Source organism: Oreochromis niloticus, linkage group LG6 (assembly GCF_001858045.2).
Source record: "Oreochromis niloticus isolate F11D_XX linkage group LG6, O_niloticus_UMD_NMBU, whole genome shotgun sequence".
NCBI classification, from domain to species: domain Eukaryota; kingdom Metazoa; phylum Chordata; class Actinopteri; order Cichliformes; family Cichlidae; genus Oreochromis; species Oreochromis niloticus.
The window spans coordinates 31,404,180-31,417,721 of NC_031971.2; the positions used below are offsets into that span (position 1 = coordinate 31,404,180).

Consider the following 13,542-nt stretch of genomic DNA (forward strand, 5'->3'; position numbering starts at 1 on the left):
TTTGTGTGTTTGTGACTGTTGATTATAATTGATCTTATTATAATAGAAAAGAAAAGAACAGCCCTTTATTGTCATTGTACATGTACAATAAAAAAATAAGAAGAACTGCAAGAATAATTTGCTCATGTTCAACCAGAACTAAAGTTTGTTAGTTTTTCAAAACTATACTTTCAGTTTATGGCTTTTTTTTTTTTTGCTTTTTTTTTTTAATGGATAGCATTTTTTTTTTTAAATCATGACTGAGTCGTGAACAAATAATGAACTTTATTATTCTGTTAGATTTGCACTGAATTTTGAACAACCTTTAACACCAGTCTAGCACACTTTAATCTGACAACAGTTACTCATGAGTATCGAGTTGTGTGGAGAGGGAACCACAGGCAGCACTTTTGAAGTCTATTTTGCATTTTGGCCTTGGCTCTAGAATTGTTCCACCCTTAATTTAAACTCAGTGCTGTACTCGGTATCCTTTTCTGTTGACAGTTGATATAAAATCAGGACCACTTCACTGCTGAACTGCTTGTTAATGCAAATAACTAATTAGCCAATCGCATGCAAGCAACTCAGTCCAATTGTGCATGTAAACATGGAACAGATGACCTGCTGAAGTCCAAACTGAGCATCAGAATGGGGGATAAAGGTTATTTTAAGTAATTTTGAATGTGGCATGGTTGTTGGTGCCAGATTTTTTTCCCACATAATCATCTGGGTTTACAGAGCATAGTCCATGGCAGTGAGCAGCAGTGAGCAGCAGTTCTCTTGGCGAAAATGCTTTCTGGTGCCATAGGTCAGAGGAGCATGGCCAGACTGCTGACTGCTGAATCTTGAAGCCGATGGGCTAGAGCAGCAGAAGACCGAACCACATGCCACTGCCTTAAAGAAGAGGAAACAGGCTGAAATTCACATGGGCTCATCAAAGTTGGACAAGAGAAGATTGGAAAAGTATTGCCCCGTTTGATGAGTCTCTTTTTTTGGTGCAACATTTGAATAGTGGGGTCAGAATTTGGTGACCCAAACTTGAACCATGGTGGTGTAATGGAATGGGGGATCTTTTCTTTGTAGTTTTTGGGCCCCTAGAAGCAATTGAGTATGTTGTAAACACAGCAGGCTACCTGAGTAGTGTACCCATCTTCTGTTGGCTGCTTCCAGCAAGACAACATCCCATGTAATGAAGCTCAGATCATCTCAAACAGGTTTATTGAGCATGCCAATGAATTCACTGTACCCTAATATCCTCCGTGGTCACCAGTTCTCCAACAGACAACCTCTGCATTGTAATAGAATGGAAAATTAACATTATGAATGTGCATGCAAATCCACAGCAACTGTGTGATGCTATCATGTCAATACTGACCAAAATCTCTGAGGAATGTTTTCAGCACCTTGTTGAATCTATTCCATGAAGAATTAAAGCAGTTCTGTAATCTGTTTCCAACCCTGGTGTGCCTAGTAAAGTGGTCAGAGAGTGTATGATGTGACACGTATCCCACGTAGCGACAAACCTATAGTAATCACCCAACTTTTTTCAGCTTGTTGATTTATTCATTGTTTTCACTGCCAGTTTGAATGATTTGGTTAATTTTCCTTTGACTCCTCATTCCCTGGGTTAGCATTGCACCTGTTTGCAAAAAAGAGCACTGATAAACGCACAGTACACTCTGTCCACCACCCATCGACAGATACAATTAGCACCTAGCTGGTAAATATAGTGGGGAATTTAGCAACCAGATACTTACCATAGCTAGTGGTGGATACCAAAATCACAGCAAAAAGACAGAGAATGTTGTATTTAAATTTACCAAATGGCTAAAACTAACTGTAAATTCATGCTGGTGTGTTGTAAATAAGCAACTTTACAATATGGCACCAGTTTTCTGCTGCTGAAAAGCTAATCCAGGGTTTGAAAAGAATGTGAGTGAATCATTTTATTTATTATTTAAATGTACATTTCAGACATGCAGTTTGTGGGGATAGGTTAATTGATTAATCTAAATTGCCCATAGGTGTGAATGTGGGAGTGAATGTGAGCACGAATGGTTGTCTGTCTCTGTGTGTTAGCCCTGTGAAAGACTGGAGACCTGTCCACGGTGTACCCCGCCTCTCGCCCTACGACAGCTGGGATAGGCCCCGGCGCCCCCCACGACCCTGAAAAGGATATGCGGAAGCGAATGGATGGATGGATGGATGTACATTTCACCGCTAACTTTTTTTTTTTTAAATCTATGAATGTTTTGATATTCTGTGACACATTGAAATATCCTATCCATATAAAAGTATTTCCCTCTGTTTATTCAAAATATTTTACTGTGTATAAGAACTGTACTTGTACTGCACAGAACGGCCCATTAAAAACAACAACAACAACAAAACAGTTCATTCTAGCCTCTTTCCAACAAGTCTCTCTGTGAGTAGACACACATTTGAATTTCCTATAATAGATTGTCCTTTAATTTGCATGCAGGTTTACCACAGTTCATAAAGTTGTGCTAGTGTCTAACACGTATAGTGCATGATAGCAGAAGCGTGTACTTCTAAACAAAATCAGACTTCTGTTTTGTTGTATCTTCAACCAAAATCCAGTTTTTAACAGAGGATGCGGTGAAGGTAACGTTCAGAGTCTCTGGCACCCTCAAGCCTTGTCACCCCCAACCTCCATGATGAAGGTTTGAAGGGATTTTGTCTATCTGAGATGTCTTCCTCAGTTGGCAACAGAAATTCTCCTGCACTTGGAGCTTTAGTGGTTTCTTCATCATCAGGGCTAAAGTCAGATAATGGCTCCTTAATCCTGCAACAAAGATAAATAACTCTTGGTTAGGCAGTTAAATAAACTGTCACAAAGACACATTATAATTTGAGGATCTGAACATTTCATTTCCTGTTTATATTCTAAAATTCTAATTCTTCTGAAGTTGGCCTGATGGTTTGATACTAATGTGTATGGTACTCTAAAGCAGAAATATAGCCACAGACGAGCTATTACTAGAGAACAGCCATAAAGAAAATTTGTAGGTTGCCACATGCAGAAGAAGTTAAATTACAATGTAACAAGTAAAAACTTTAATGACGATTACTTCTACTTTATGATTGTAGAACAGAATAAAGTTACGTTTCTTTATTTCTCCAGAAATTTAAAAAAAAAAGCCTTTCACCAAGTGAAATGAATTTGCCATTTGTAGCATACAAAAAAGTGTCAAAAATAAATTGTCACATTAGACATTTAGCATGAGAAAACAAGCTGAACTATACACTCAAACAGAGTTTCACCACTTTAGCTCACAGCATTGTCAAAGAAGTAACACTGAGTAATTCTGTTAATACTGCACCACTCTGTCGCCTCCCTTCACCATGCTGTGAGACTTTATTATTACTCTAAGAACCCTCATTTCATCTCAGTGAGGAATGTAGAAACAGATGTATGACTCTGTGTGTGTGTGTGTGTGTGTGTGTGTGTGTGTGTGTGTGTGTGTGTGTGTGTGTGTGTGTGTGTGTGTGTGTGACGAAATGCAGGGGAACACAGTCTTGTGAGGTCAAAATTAGTTTGTTAGACACATGACAATTGTTTGCTGCATTTAAAGACAGGCACTGGAACAAAGTTAGGCAGGAGCTTGTGTAACCCACAGTTTAACTGGTGACAGTATTACTGATACGAAGGGGAAACAATTTTCTACGAATAAAATCTACAATCATCATCTTCACACATCATGTCTTTTCTTATTTTGTGTAGGAATAGAGAAAACAGACACAAACCTGAGATATCCCAGTGCTCTGTTCCACTTGTGATCTTTCCATCCCTCTACTCTGATTCCTGCTTTATTCCTTGCTCGGACTTTCAGTCCTACCAAGGCCTCAGCCAGCCTTGTATCTTCCCCTTCTTCCTCATCCTTTTCTTCATTTGCTCCTGGCATATCGTCATCTATCCCCTGCCACACCAGCTTCGCCCGATGCTCAGCATTTCTCTCCCCCGCCGTTCTGAACAGCCTGTGCAGCTGATGCATGTTCAAGCCTGTAAAAATGTTAGAGCATCCAGACTTTCTGCTGCGTCGACTGGAAATGTTCCACTGCATAAGGAGGCTTTCCTCACTGGAGCTGGATTCCAGGGCATCTGCCATGTCACACGGTTGGAGAATTTCTGGGTTGTTATATAAGGGCACAAGGATGATGATGTGAACCCAATGTAGGGGCACTGCTGAGAGTCTGGAGGGTTAGGTTAAAGAGAGAGAATTAAAACGAGAGAGACTAACCTGGTCAAACTAAGGATAATGATAAAGAGATCACAACCACAAGCAAAGCTTTTATCCAGCAGACAATTTCCATGACTGGAGCCAAAAACCTATTTACCAACACCATCCTTTCCTGTCTGACAAACTCTTATCTCATTACTCATGAGTATTGGGTTAAGTACAGTATGTAGGGAGTTTGTTGGGCACATTACAACTTAGACATTGTACAAACCCATGTAAAAACACTTATGCAGGACTGCAAACAGCAACTTTCTATTTTTTTTTCAATGACTTAATTGGGCCATAAAAAGTCAAATTTTCTACAGCCATTAAGTAAAACTGGAAAAAGAATAAATCTGAGAAGATGAAAACAAAAGAATTTTGTATTTTTTTGCTAAATCATGACAAGATGTGTTCAAACCCCCTGTAGGCTTTCAATAAAACATGCACGTGTATCTTTAAAAAAACAAAAACAAAACACCACCTCATTATAAAACATGTTTGAAGTGGTGGACTTCAGGTCTTTTTGCTGTTTCAGGAGAAACTGGTATTTTTAAGAGTAGGCTAGCTTTTATTTACTTTATTTATTTTTTTGCTGATGAGAACTGATAAGGAAATGGGAAGTTTCATAGGCTATTAGCAGCCTAATAGTTCTATTCATCACATTGTTGTGTGACAGCAAGTCTCCATGTCAAATCTAAAGCATCAAAAGCCCCAAATCTACATCAAATAATTCGCCATTATCATCTTGACAGTGTATCCCGAATATAACAGTAAACTACAAATGCAATAATAAGGGTGCTTACCTTCAGTCTGAATGAGACAACTGCATGCACTAGGCCAGTAGACAGACAACCTGATTAATGAACCAGCATCCAAAGTGTAACCTTCACACCGGCTAATGCCCAGCCGACCCACTTCACAGGGGCGCGTCAGTGGCACGCGGAGCCGCGAGGGACGTAAAGGAATAATCAAAGAGTAGGCTAATCCATTAATGACGTTAGTGTTTGTGCGCTCACCTCACAGCAAGAGTCAGCCTGTAGCATTCAAAAAGAAAAACAATAACCAACACAAGCCCCGCCACATGGATTTGTGTTTTAATCTCGCACAAATCCATGTGGCGAGATTAAAAACGGGGTCATTTTGTCTTAAAAATCTAAACAGCCGCCTAATTAACCTTACAGGTATCTATGCATGAGAGCTGAACATGAGTGCATTGCTTGAGCATGAGCTTCAGGATCTCCTGAAGAATATTGAATAGATCAAAATGGTCTGAGGCATCATAACTGTCTGATTTGATTAGTGTTAATTTCATGACTTTTTTATGCATTTCTCCCATTTCTTCCGTCAACGCAATTTCAGTGGTACTTCTATCTGTACCTCCCTATGGGGGCGATTGTGGCTCAAGAGTTGGGAGTTCGCCTTGTAATCGGAAGGTTGCCGGTTCGAGCCCCGGCTTGGACAGTCTCGGTCGTTGTGTCCTTGGGCAAGACACTTCACCCGTTGCCTACTGGTGGTGGTCAGAGGGCCCGGTGGCGCCAGTGTCCGGCAGCCTCCCCTCTGTCAGTGCGCCCCAGGGTGGCTGTGGCCACAATGTAGCTTGCCATCACCAGTGTGTGGATGGGTGGATGACTGGATATGTAAAGCGCTTTGGGGTCCTTAGGGACTAGTAAAGCGCTATATAAATACAGGCCATTTACCATTCCTGGTTATTAATGAAGTTAATAAAGCCCACGCAAAGCAATTTTACCTTTATAAAAATAGTGAGTGTGCCATTATTATCCCATTTTAGACAAGCTGAACAAAAGCTAATACCCCCTACGATTAAAAGCCACTGAAATTACTGCCGTTATCCAGTCTCTGTTCAGACGTTGAATATAATTTAATAGCACATACCACGTGACCCATTGTTCCTACCATTTGGCAAGAAGCCTGGTGGAAAGGTAGCAATTAGCAATGGCTGGTTTAGAGGTAATGTAAGATTTTTTATTCATATACTCTCATACGGCCCTGACTTATATAAACTCATAACGCTTTGGGGTTTTTTTGTAGGAGGTTGATTGTAATTTAAATAAAATCCAACCCAACATCAAACTGGATACACTTATAAACACTAATAAAAGGAAGCACTGGGACTGTGGAAGACCCAAACCCTGAATTTAGAGTTTAATGTGATCGTCAACAGGAAAAGGGGAGATTTTAAAAGTAAATCATTTCTGTTAGAAATTATTTTAATTGGGAAAACCCCATTACTTAAGATAACGAGCATTTAGTAGATCCAAGATTCTAGTTTAACTTGCTCGAAATACTGTAACTATTCACTTTCAGGATGTAGCTGACGTTAAAAAACAAAACAAAGCAAAACTCGTTTTCTACAGCAGGTGTAGAGCACTTAATTAAGACCAATTAGCAGGCGTGTGAGGAAATCTCTTTTAAAAACTCCTCAAACGCCTGGTGGTTATTTCTCTTGTGTGTGACCAGCGTTCCCCTTCAAGACCAAACATGCGTGGGCTTTTTGCTGGACTAAAGGCTGGCCGGGTTTTTGTTCCCGGGTCAGGTATTCAACAAAGAGCAACTTACATCCATGGCAAACCGCCCAAAGATAAAATAGGCGCTGTCGTAAGTAGACGCTAATTCCATGTCTGTTGACTATGTTACAAATTTTAAATGGCGGTAACTGAAGCAACATGTTGTTGATCCGCAGCAATCTGCTTTTGTCTTGATGGTGATGTCTCTGGCCATCCTCGGGCCTTCTGGTTGGATTCTTTCCCGCCTAGACCATTACAAAACCCGTGACTGATGGACGACGTCCCGGGAGCAGCCGTTACACCTGTGCTTGCCGTTAAAAGAGCATAATTTCAGATGTTTCAATGTTGCTGACATAATAAATTTGAAGTTTCACAGTTGTAGTTTGTCTCTCTCTCTCTCTCTCTCTCCTTTTTTTTTTTTTAAATATATTAAACTAACAAAGTGATGCACTTCGCCATTTGGACCACTAGTTGGCACATAAGCAACTGTTGGCGGAAGTAAAACCTCTCACTTTGCTTATAAACGAGCTCCATCAGTACAAGGGATCCATTATTGAGAAATCCCGTGCTCATCAGGGGTTTAAATATTAGGTCACTACACAGCGTTAGTGCGTCTTTAAACGCACCATGAAGCCGCAGCTGTTTGGGACCAAAGAGCGACCGTGCGTAACACACAAAACCAGCGCGGACGCTGCGCTGTCCTTTCAAGAGGAGCTTGTTGCTGCCATACACGGAGCATTTGAAGTGGCCGTGGAGATCGCGGTTCGCGAGGTGAAAAAGCTTGTGGCAGGGCAGGTGACGAGCGACATCTATGAAGAGATGCGACGAGAAAACGAGTCCCTCAAACAAAGGCTGCAGAGAGCCGAAGCTAAGATGGACTCTGCGCGCAGAGAGGAGGAGAACTGTGGAAGCCCTCTTACTACAAATCAGCGCTTCGATGCCATAAAGTACACCGATCAACCGCCACACCCCAACTGCAGTCAAATAAGGACAAGTGCTGTGGGCAGCGTGCTCAGCTGCACAGAGGTCAGAGGTGACACGACCCCTGCGGGTCACAGCGGAGCGCATCAGGCTCGTGACAGCCAGGATCAACATTTGAGAAGACCCGACGAGCGCAGATTACGCGAGGAAGAGAGAACAAATGACGCAGCTTCAGATCCAGAAAATGAGCCGAACGATGGATGCACCAGAGGTACTTGGCAGACTTGTTCTCTTTTATTACTGCCCCATTGCCTCAGCATCCTAGTTATATTTATAGTTAGACCACGATGTGTGCACAGAAACTAACAGCTAAACTGTTAACGCATGGGGCTGAACATTTTTCACACGTTTTGTAGAGAAGTGTGAAACTAGTGATGCACAGTTGCCAGTTTGAAAGGCAGGTGACGAGCGAATGTGTTACTAGCAGGACTGCTGAAGTGCAAACAGTCACCTTTTTTTAAAATTTATTTTTTAACACAGTTAAGATTGCAGCCGATGCAAAAACTTAAACAAGATACCTGTTGGTTTGTGTGTGAATCCAATCCACCCTAACCCAAAGATCAAAAATACACAACACATCAACCACGAATCATTAAAAGGTCTTTAGCTTGTCTTGATGCGCTCATATAACTTACAAGTGTTTTAAAAATAAAATCGAATGAGTGAGAACTAAAAGCAAATTTTGTATTTATTACTTCCATGTTATAGGTAACTGAACCTTTTTTCCCATCCCTTAGTGAGTGGATTGGCTCATATTGACAGTATTTAGTAATTTTGTTTTTTGTTTGTTCGTGTAAAAAAAAATTTTTGTGGGGGGGGGGGCAGCTGATTTATGCCACCATGCCACCCAGGTTATGCATTGACGGGATTGCAATATCTTGTTCCAAAAATGTGTATACTCAGCATTAATGGTGCCTTCACAGATTTGCAGGTTACCCATGCTTTGTGCACTAATGTGTTGCCACACCAGGTGCTTGCATGATTATGATAAGAAGGGCACCTCAGTGTGAACCATATATATTTAATTTTGTGTTATATACTGAGATAATTATAATTATATTTTGTAACTTTCTAACATATTTTATTATTTTGTTTAGTTTATTTTGTTACTGTTCTTACTGTCTTGGAGCAACTGTGACTACATCATTTCCTCTGGGATTAATAAAGTATTCTGATTCTGATGCTGGCTTTTAAACTGGCCCTGATAACATGCCTGGTGGCTCCATACTAGAGAGAAAAGAGACTAACACTGCAATGATTTCCAAACATAAAGTTCTGGATCCTCACATCTGTTTTGAATTCTGTTTTTAAAGTAACTATTTTTGGAAACAGAGTTGCAAATGCACTCCATAGAATGCTGACTTTAAAATTATTTTATAATGGATGGAAAAATGGTCTTAGTTTTCTAATTTTAAAAAAATCATTAAATGCTTGCATCTCTTTATTTGCAGAGGTAACTGAAGAGATTTCTCATGTTTGTATGGTGAAGATTGAACGTATGAACCCAGTATGTCCAAACCAAGGAGCTCAAGATGGCATCTCACCACCACTTTCCAGCATTCTAGGCAAATCCATTCAAGAGCCGGTTACTCAGGTTACTGTAAAGCAGGAGAAGCCAGAAGAGGAAACACATGGTTCCTCTTGCTGTTTGGATTCCTTTAAAGTGGAGGATTTTAGCCTGGAGTGTATATCTGGAGTCCAGTCCAAAATGTTGGAGGAGTGGAAACCAGAAGTGCCGAATATTCAGAGCCAAGATTCAAACTCTCAGCTGTCCAGTGCTGGGCTCGATCAGGGTAAGAGCGAAAACTGCCACAAAGTATTCCCTCTGTTACAACAAATAAGGTTGAAATTAAGATCAGATTTAGAATATCTAACACTGACATACTCAGCTAAAGTGGAAAAGTCTTTGAAACTCCATTTACCTCATGGGAGGGTAAAATGTTTGAGATTCAAGAGGGCTTTAAAAAAAACCCTCATTAATTGTGTTCAGTTTTACAAATGTACTGTACTGAAATTACCAATATTCAGATTTAGAAATGTGGAATCCAGAAGAATAAATAGACATTTTTCCTTGCGATGAAGTTGCTGAAAGATCAGCCAGGGAAATTTTGTCGTTTTTGGATCTTCAGGCCAATCACATTTGTAGCTAGATTTTATCATTATGGGAAATTATTGTCTGTTGTCTCACCGATTAATATAACTGTTACATGGACTATTTGCCAACTCACCATGTGCTATTTCACTGGGTGCAAAATTATTAGCTGTTCATTTTACTTAGCATTAACAAGCATTAAAGTTGTGCTTAAATTATATGTATAACTCCACTTATAATGTAATTAAAATAGTTTACTCTCATATGAAGCAATTATAATGCAGATTAGGTTAATTTTTAATGATCTTGAATGTATCTTTGAGTCATAGATGCAATTATGCCATCGTGGTTTTTAGTAAGATTTTAAAAGGCCAGCAGTCAGACTTTCACTTGACAGCACTTATATTTCCATGCACATCCACCATGGTTACATTAACACGGCCAGTGACATCTGGTGCTTAAACTCTCTCCTCTCTTTTGTCTTCTGAGGCTGAGATTGATATTCAAACTGAAGATACAGATACAGCGTCCAACCATAGGCAGACCTGAGCCAATCTATAGTATTTCTCAGTACTTGTGTACACATATTTTGTTAAATCCACAGCACAGAAAAATGTTGTTAAAGGTCTTTGACAGTAAATATTTTAAAATACAGACAGACTTGCTGAGTATTTGGTAGAGCTGTGTGATCACACCTCTATCTCAGTATCCAGCAGACAAAAACAACTATAGCTCTGTGCAAGAGACTGGATCAAGGTGACAAGGAAAAGCTGGTTTAAGCCCTAACCAAATGCCAGGTGCAGGGAGCATGACTTGTAGTGTGAGTTTGGGACCTGTCGTGTCCTGGCTGCTTTCAGCTAGTGGAAAACATAAAAGACTCTTCATTCTTCACCCAGCCACAATAAGGAATGCTAAGGGGACTGAACCAAGTTGGTCCTAAATTCTGAGGGATTATTGTGAGATTTAGCATTTTGTACCTGGTAACTCTCAGGTGATGAGGGGAGCAGACATTTAGCTGATGGAAGTAAACCAGAACATGCTCGTCTAATGCTATAACATGTAGAAGAGGCAGGAACTCTTAGTGCTGCTTCAGAGGCCAGTGCTGCCTGCAGCTTTCCCTGAGTCTGATGAGCATCTACAGGAGGCAGCAGTGCTCAATGCTCAAGCCATGCCAGCACAACAGGAGCATCAGTGCCAGCTGCTAGAGATGACAGCAGATCCGACGCAACAGAGGGAGATGACTTCTAGTCAGCTCCCACATCCCATCATGGCAAAGCAATCAGTGAAGAGACAGACCTACCAGCATTCTTTCTGACACCTCAGATCATCACACCAGCAGGACAAGCAGTACTTTCTGTGCCAGCAGTTCACTTCACCAGCCCACAGTCCATTCTGACTGCCACCATAGCTGGACAAACTCCAAGGAAGCTGTATAGGGGAATTGTGAAAGTCACAACAAATGTTTGGGACTGAGCACAGCCAACACAATGGCAGAATATTGCCCTCTGTCTGAATCAGTAATGAGAACAGTGTTCAGGGAAAATGAGGAAAAAGGTTTCCCACAGGCTTAGCAAAAGAATTTTCATAATTTTATCTCCTAGGTCTGTATAATTAAATTGGACATCATAGTCATACAAAAACAACAGCAGTTTCCTGTTTGTGTTCAGGTAGATAGAAATACATTCAGTCATGACTCAGCGTAGTTTTTCTTTTCTTTTTGGTTGGCATCGTTTCTTTACATCACAAAGATTCTGGTATTGAAATTTTCTGGATGTTTTTAGTGTTCTGGTACCAATACAGCAGTTTCTTCACGCGGTTCAAATACATCCATGTTTGGTTAACTAGCGATTCTGAATTGACTTCATGTTTATTGTGCATGTTTATTGGCTTGCAATGTAAAATGATGCTAGAAGCACAATAAAAGTTCTATATAAGTAAAAGACAATTGTTCATTATCAATAATACCGATTGATTGTACAACCAGTACAATAGACAATTTGCCTCATACCCATGTGCCAGTCAAACAGCATGACATTTATGCTTTCATGCTATCTAGTGATGCAAAATTTTAACATCTGGACTTCTAATCAGGCTGCTAAACATCAGATTATTCCCAGAATAAAGGATTAAAAAAATCTCTATATAAAAACAACGATCAGTCTACTGACTTAATATGTGTAATTACTGTGTTTTTATTTATGTACGTGATACTACATAAATTCTGATCTTTAAAGCAAATAGAGTTTGTGTAATTGAAATTTTTGGGTTCATGTTTTTATTAAGGTGAAAAATGTTCCCATTTTCTACAGTGTATGTAACTCTCTGTGTTATGTCTTTCAGCAGCTCATCCTCCAAACCCAGCCTCCACCCTTCAACCATCCACAGATCTTCCATCCCTCCCTGCAGAGTTCTCCAGTATCTTCCAGCTCCCCGAATCAGCTCCTGTGTCAGAGGCCGCTCCACAGGTTTACCCAGTCCATGTTCGAACCAGTCATAAACTCAACCACCCCATAGCTACCCTCTATGCCTGTAAGTCCTGTGGTCAGACTTTCCATCTGCCAAGCTTGTTGCGCCGGCACACTGGCCAGTGCCAGCTAAGGTTCCAGCAACGCTGTCAGCAACCTGTAGCAGGAAGCAAGAGGACCAGATTGCAGCTTTACCCACCGGGTTGCAGCCCCTTCCGCTGCACAGTGTGCAACCGAGAGTTCAATCGCATGGAGAATCTCAAGACCCACCTTCGCATCCATACAGGAGAGAGGCCATATACCTGCTCAGTCTGCTCAAAGTGTTTCCGTCATTCTGGTGCTTTAACCAGGCACTTCCGTATCCACACTGGAGAGAAGCCTTACATCTGTGGACAGTGTGGAAAGTCTTTTAGAAACTGTGGTGGGCTCAAATTCCACCAGCGCTCTCATAGCAAGCAGCTACAGTAGTGTGGTTGTTGAGATTGAAATTTTGTTATGCAATATGCATAAAAGTTGATTATATGCAAGGCTCAATATGTTTAAATTTTATTTTTGTGTTAGCAGCCACCTATCAGTCCTGCCTCAGAGGAGTCAAGTGTAAAAACAAGCAACATTCACTAATACAGGATGCAAATATTTACGTTTCTGAGGTGCGTCATGCTCAGTGGCCATAATCAGTCATTTATAACCTCCTTACTGTATATTGATATAACCTGAAATGACTCACCAGTATGAGGTCTCTTATCTGTCCCATGCACTTTTTTTTAGACCAGGTCTTCCCTTTGAGACTGTGTTGTTTCAAAAGAAATCTTACAAAGCAGTATCTCAAGTTATAGATACTGCAACGAGCATCTTAGGTCACGTGTCAAAAACTAAAACTATCTAACTCTCAAACAAATTTAAATACCTTTATGGTTACATGGTGGGAAAAAAAATCCAAGCTCCAGGAACTGTAGCTTTGTGATCACTGAAGTCAACATTTAGATGCATACAGTATACGTCAGGTCAGTAGTAAGTGCTGAAAAATAAATGTGTGTGGAGCCTTTCAGTGTAATTCCAAGTGCCATTTTTCTTATGTTTGTGGTATTTATTAAAGAAACCACTGGTTGAGCCAGTATGTGTTTATGCCAATCCTGTTTTTATAATTGTCTGTGACTCACGTATGTATTACTGTCTCTTAATTTTACTACACTATGTAAAATAATGTATTTGGACTAATAAAAGTAGTATTTAAAGTAGAAAGTCGCAAAGTGGAT

At 40.4% G+C, this 13,542-nt stretch overlaps 2 protein-coding genes across 3 annotated transcripts; one reads left to right on the plus strand and one right to left on the minus strand.

Annotated features, from left to right (window-relative positions):
- Positions 1–2,187: 2,187 nt before the first annotated feature.
- On the minus strand, positions 2,188–5,267 carry avpi1 (arginine vasopressin induced 1). The gene is made up of 3 exons (XM_003455826.5): positions 5,027–5,267; positions 3,748–4,194; positions 2,188–2,785 (listed from the first exon to the last, which is right to left on the minus strand). Exons 2-3 carry the CDS (start codon positions 4,107–4,109, stop codon positions 2,584–2,586), a joined length of 564 nt encoding a protein of 187 aa, XP_003455874.1. The 5' UTR covers positions 4,110–4,194; positions 5,027–5,267; the 3' UTR covers positions 2,188–2,583.
- Positions 5,268–6,697: 1,430 nt separating this feature from the next.
- LOC100704290 (zinc finger protein 184) lies at positions 6,698–13,137 on the plus strand. 2 transcript variants are annotated; one of them, XM_013264445.3, is made up of 4 exons: positions 6,698–6,839; positions 6,998–7,940; positions 9,181–9,522; positions 12,162–13,137. In XM_013264445.3, exons 2-4 carry the CDS (start codon positions 7,376–7,378, stop codon positions 12,752–12,754), a joined length of 1,500 nt encoding a protein of 499 aa, XP_013119899.1. In that variant the 5' UTR covers positions 6,698–6,839; positions 6,998–7,375; the 3' UTR covers positions 12,755–13,137. The 2 variants fall into 2 exon arrangements, with proteins under 2 accessions (XP_013119899.1, XP_013119900.1); XM_013264446.3 differs by having other exon boundaries at positions 12,165–13,137.
- Positions 13,138–13,542: the final 405 nt, after the last annotated feature.

Excerpts from the sequence above, each read along its gene's own strand:
- avpi1 (XM_003455826.5), bottom strand. The coding sequence starts at position 4,109 with ATGGCAGATGCCCTGGAATCCAGCTCCAGTGAGGAAAGCCTCCTTATG. Across the intron at positions 2,786-3,747 it reads AGAGCACTGGGATATCTCAG|GATTAAGGAGCCATTATCTG; the intron begins GTTTGTGTCTGT and ends TCTTTGTTGCAG.
- LOC100704290 (XM_013264445.3), top strand. The coding sequence starts at position 7,376 with ATGAAGCCGCAGCTGTTTGGGACCAAAGAGCGACCGTGCGTAACACAC. Across the intron at positions 7,941-9,180 it reads GAACGATGGATGCACCAGAG|AGGTAACTGAAGAGATTTCT; the intron begins GTACTTGGCAGA and ends CTTTATTTGCAG. Across the intron at positions 9,523-12,161 it reads CAGTGCTGGGCTCGATCAGG|CAGCTCATCCTCCAAACCCA; the intron begins GTAAGAGCGAAA and ends TATGTCTTTCAG.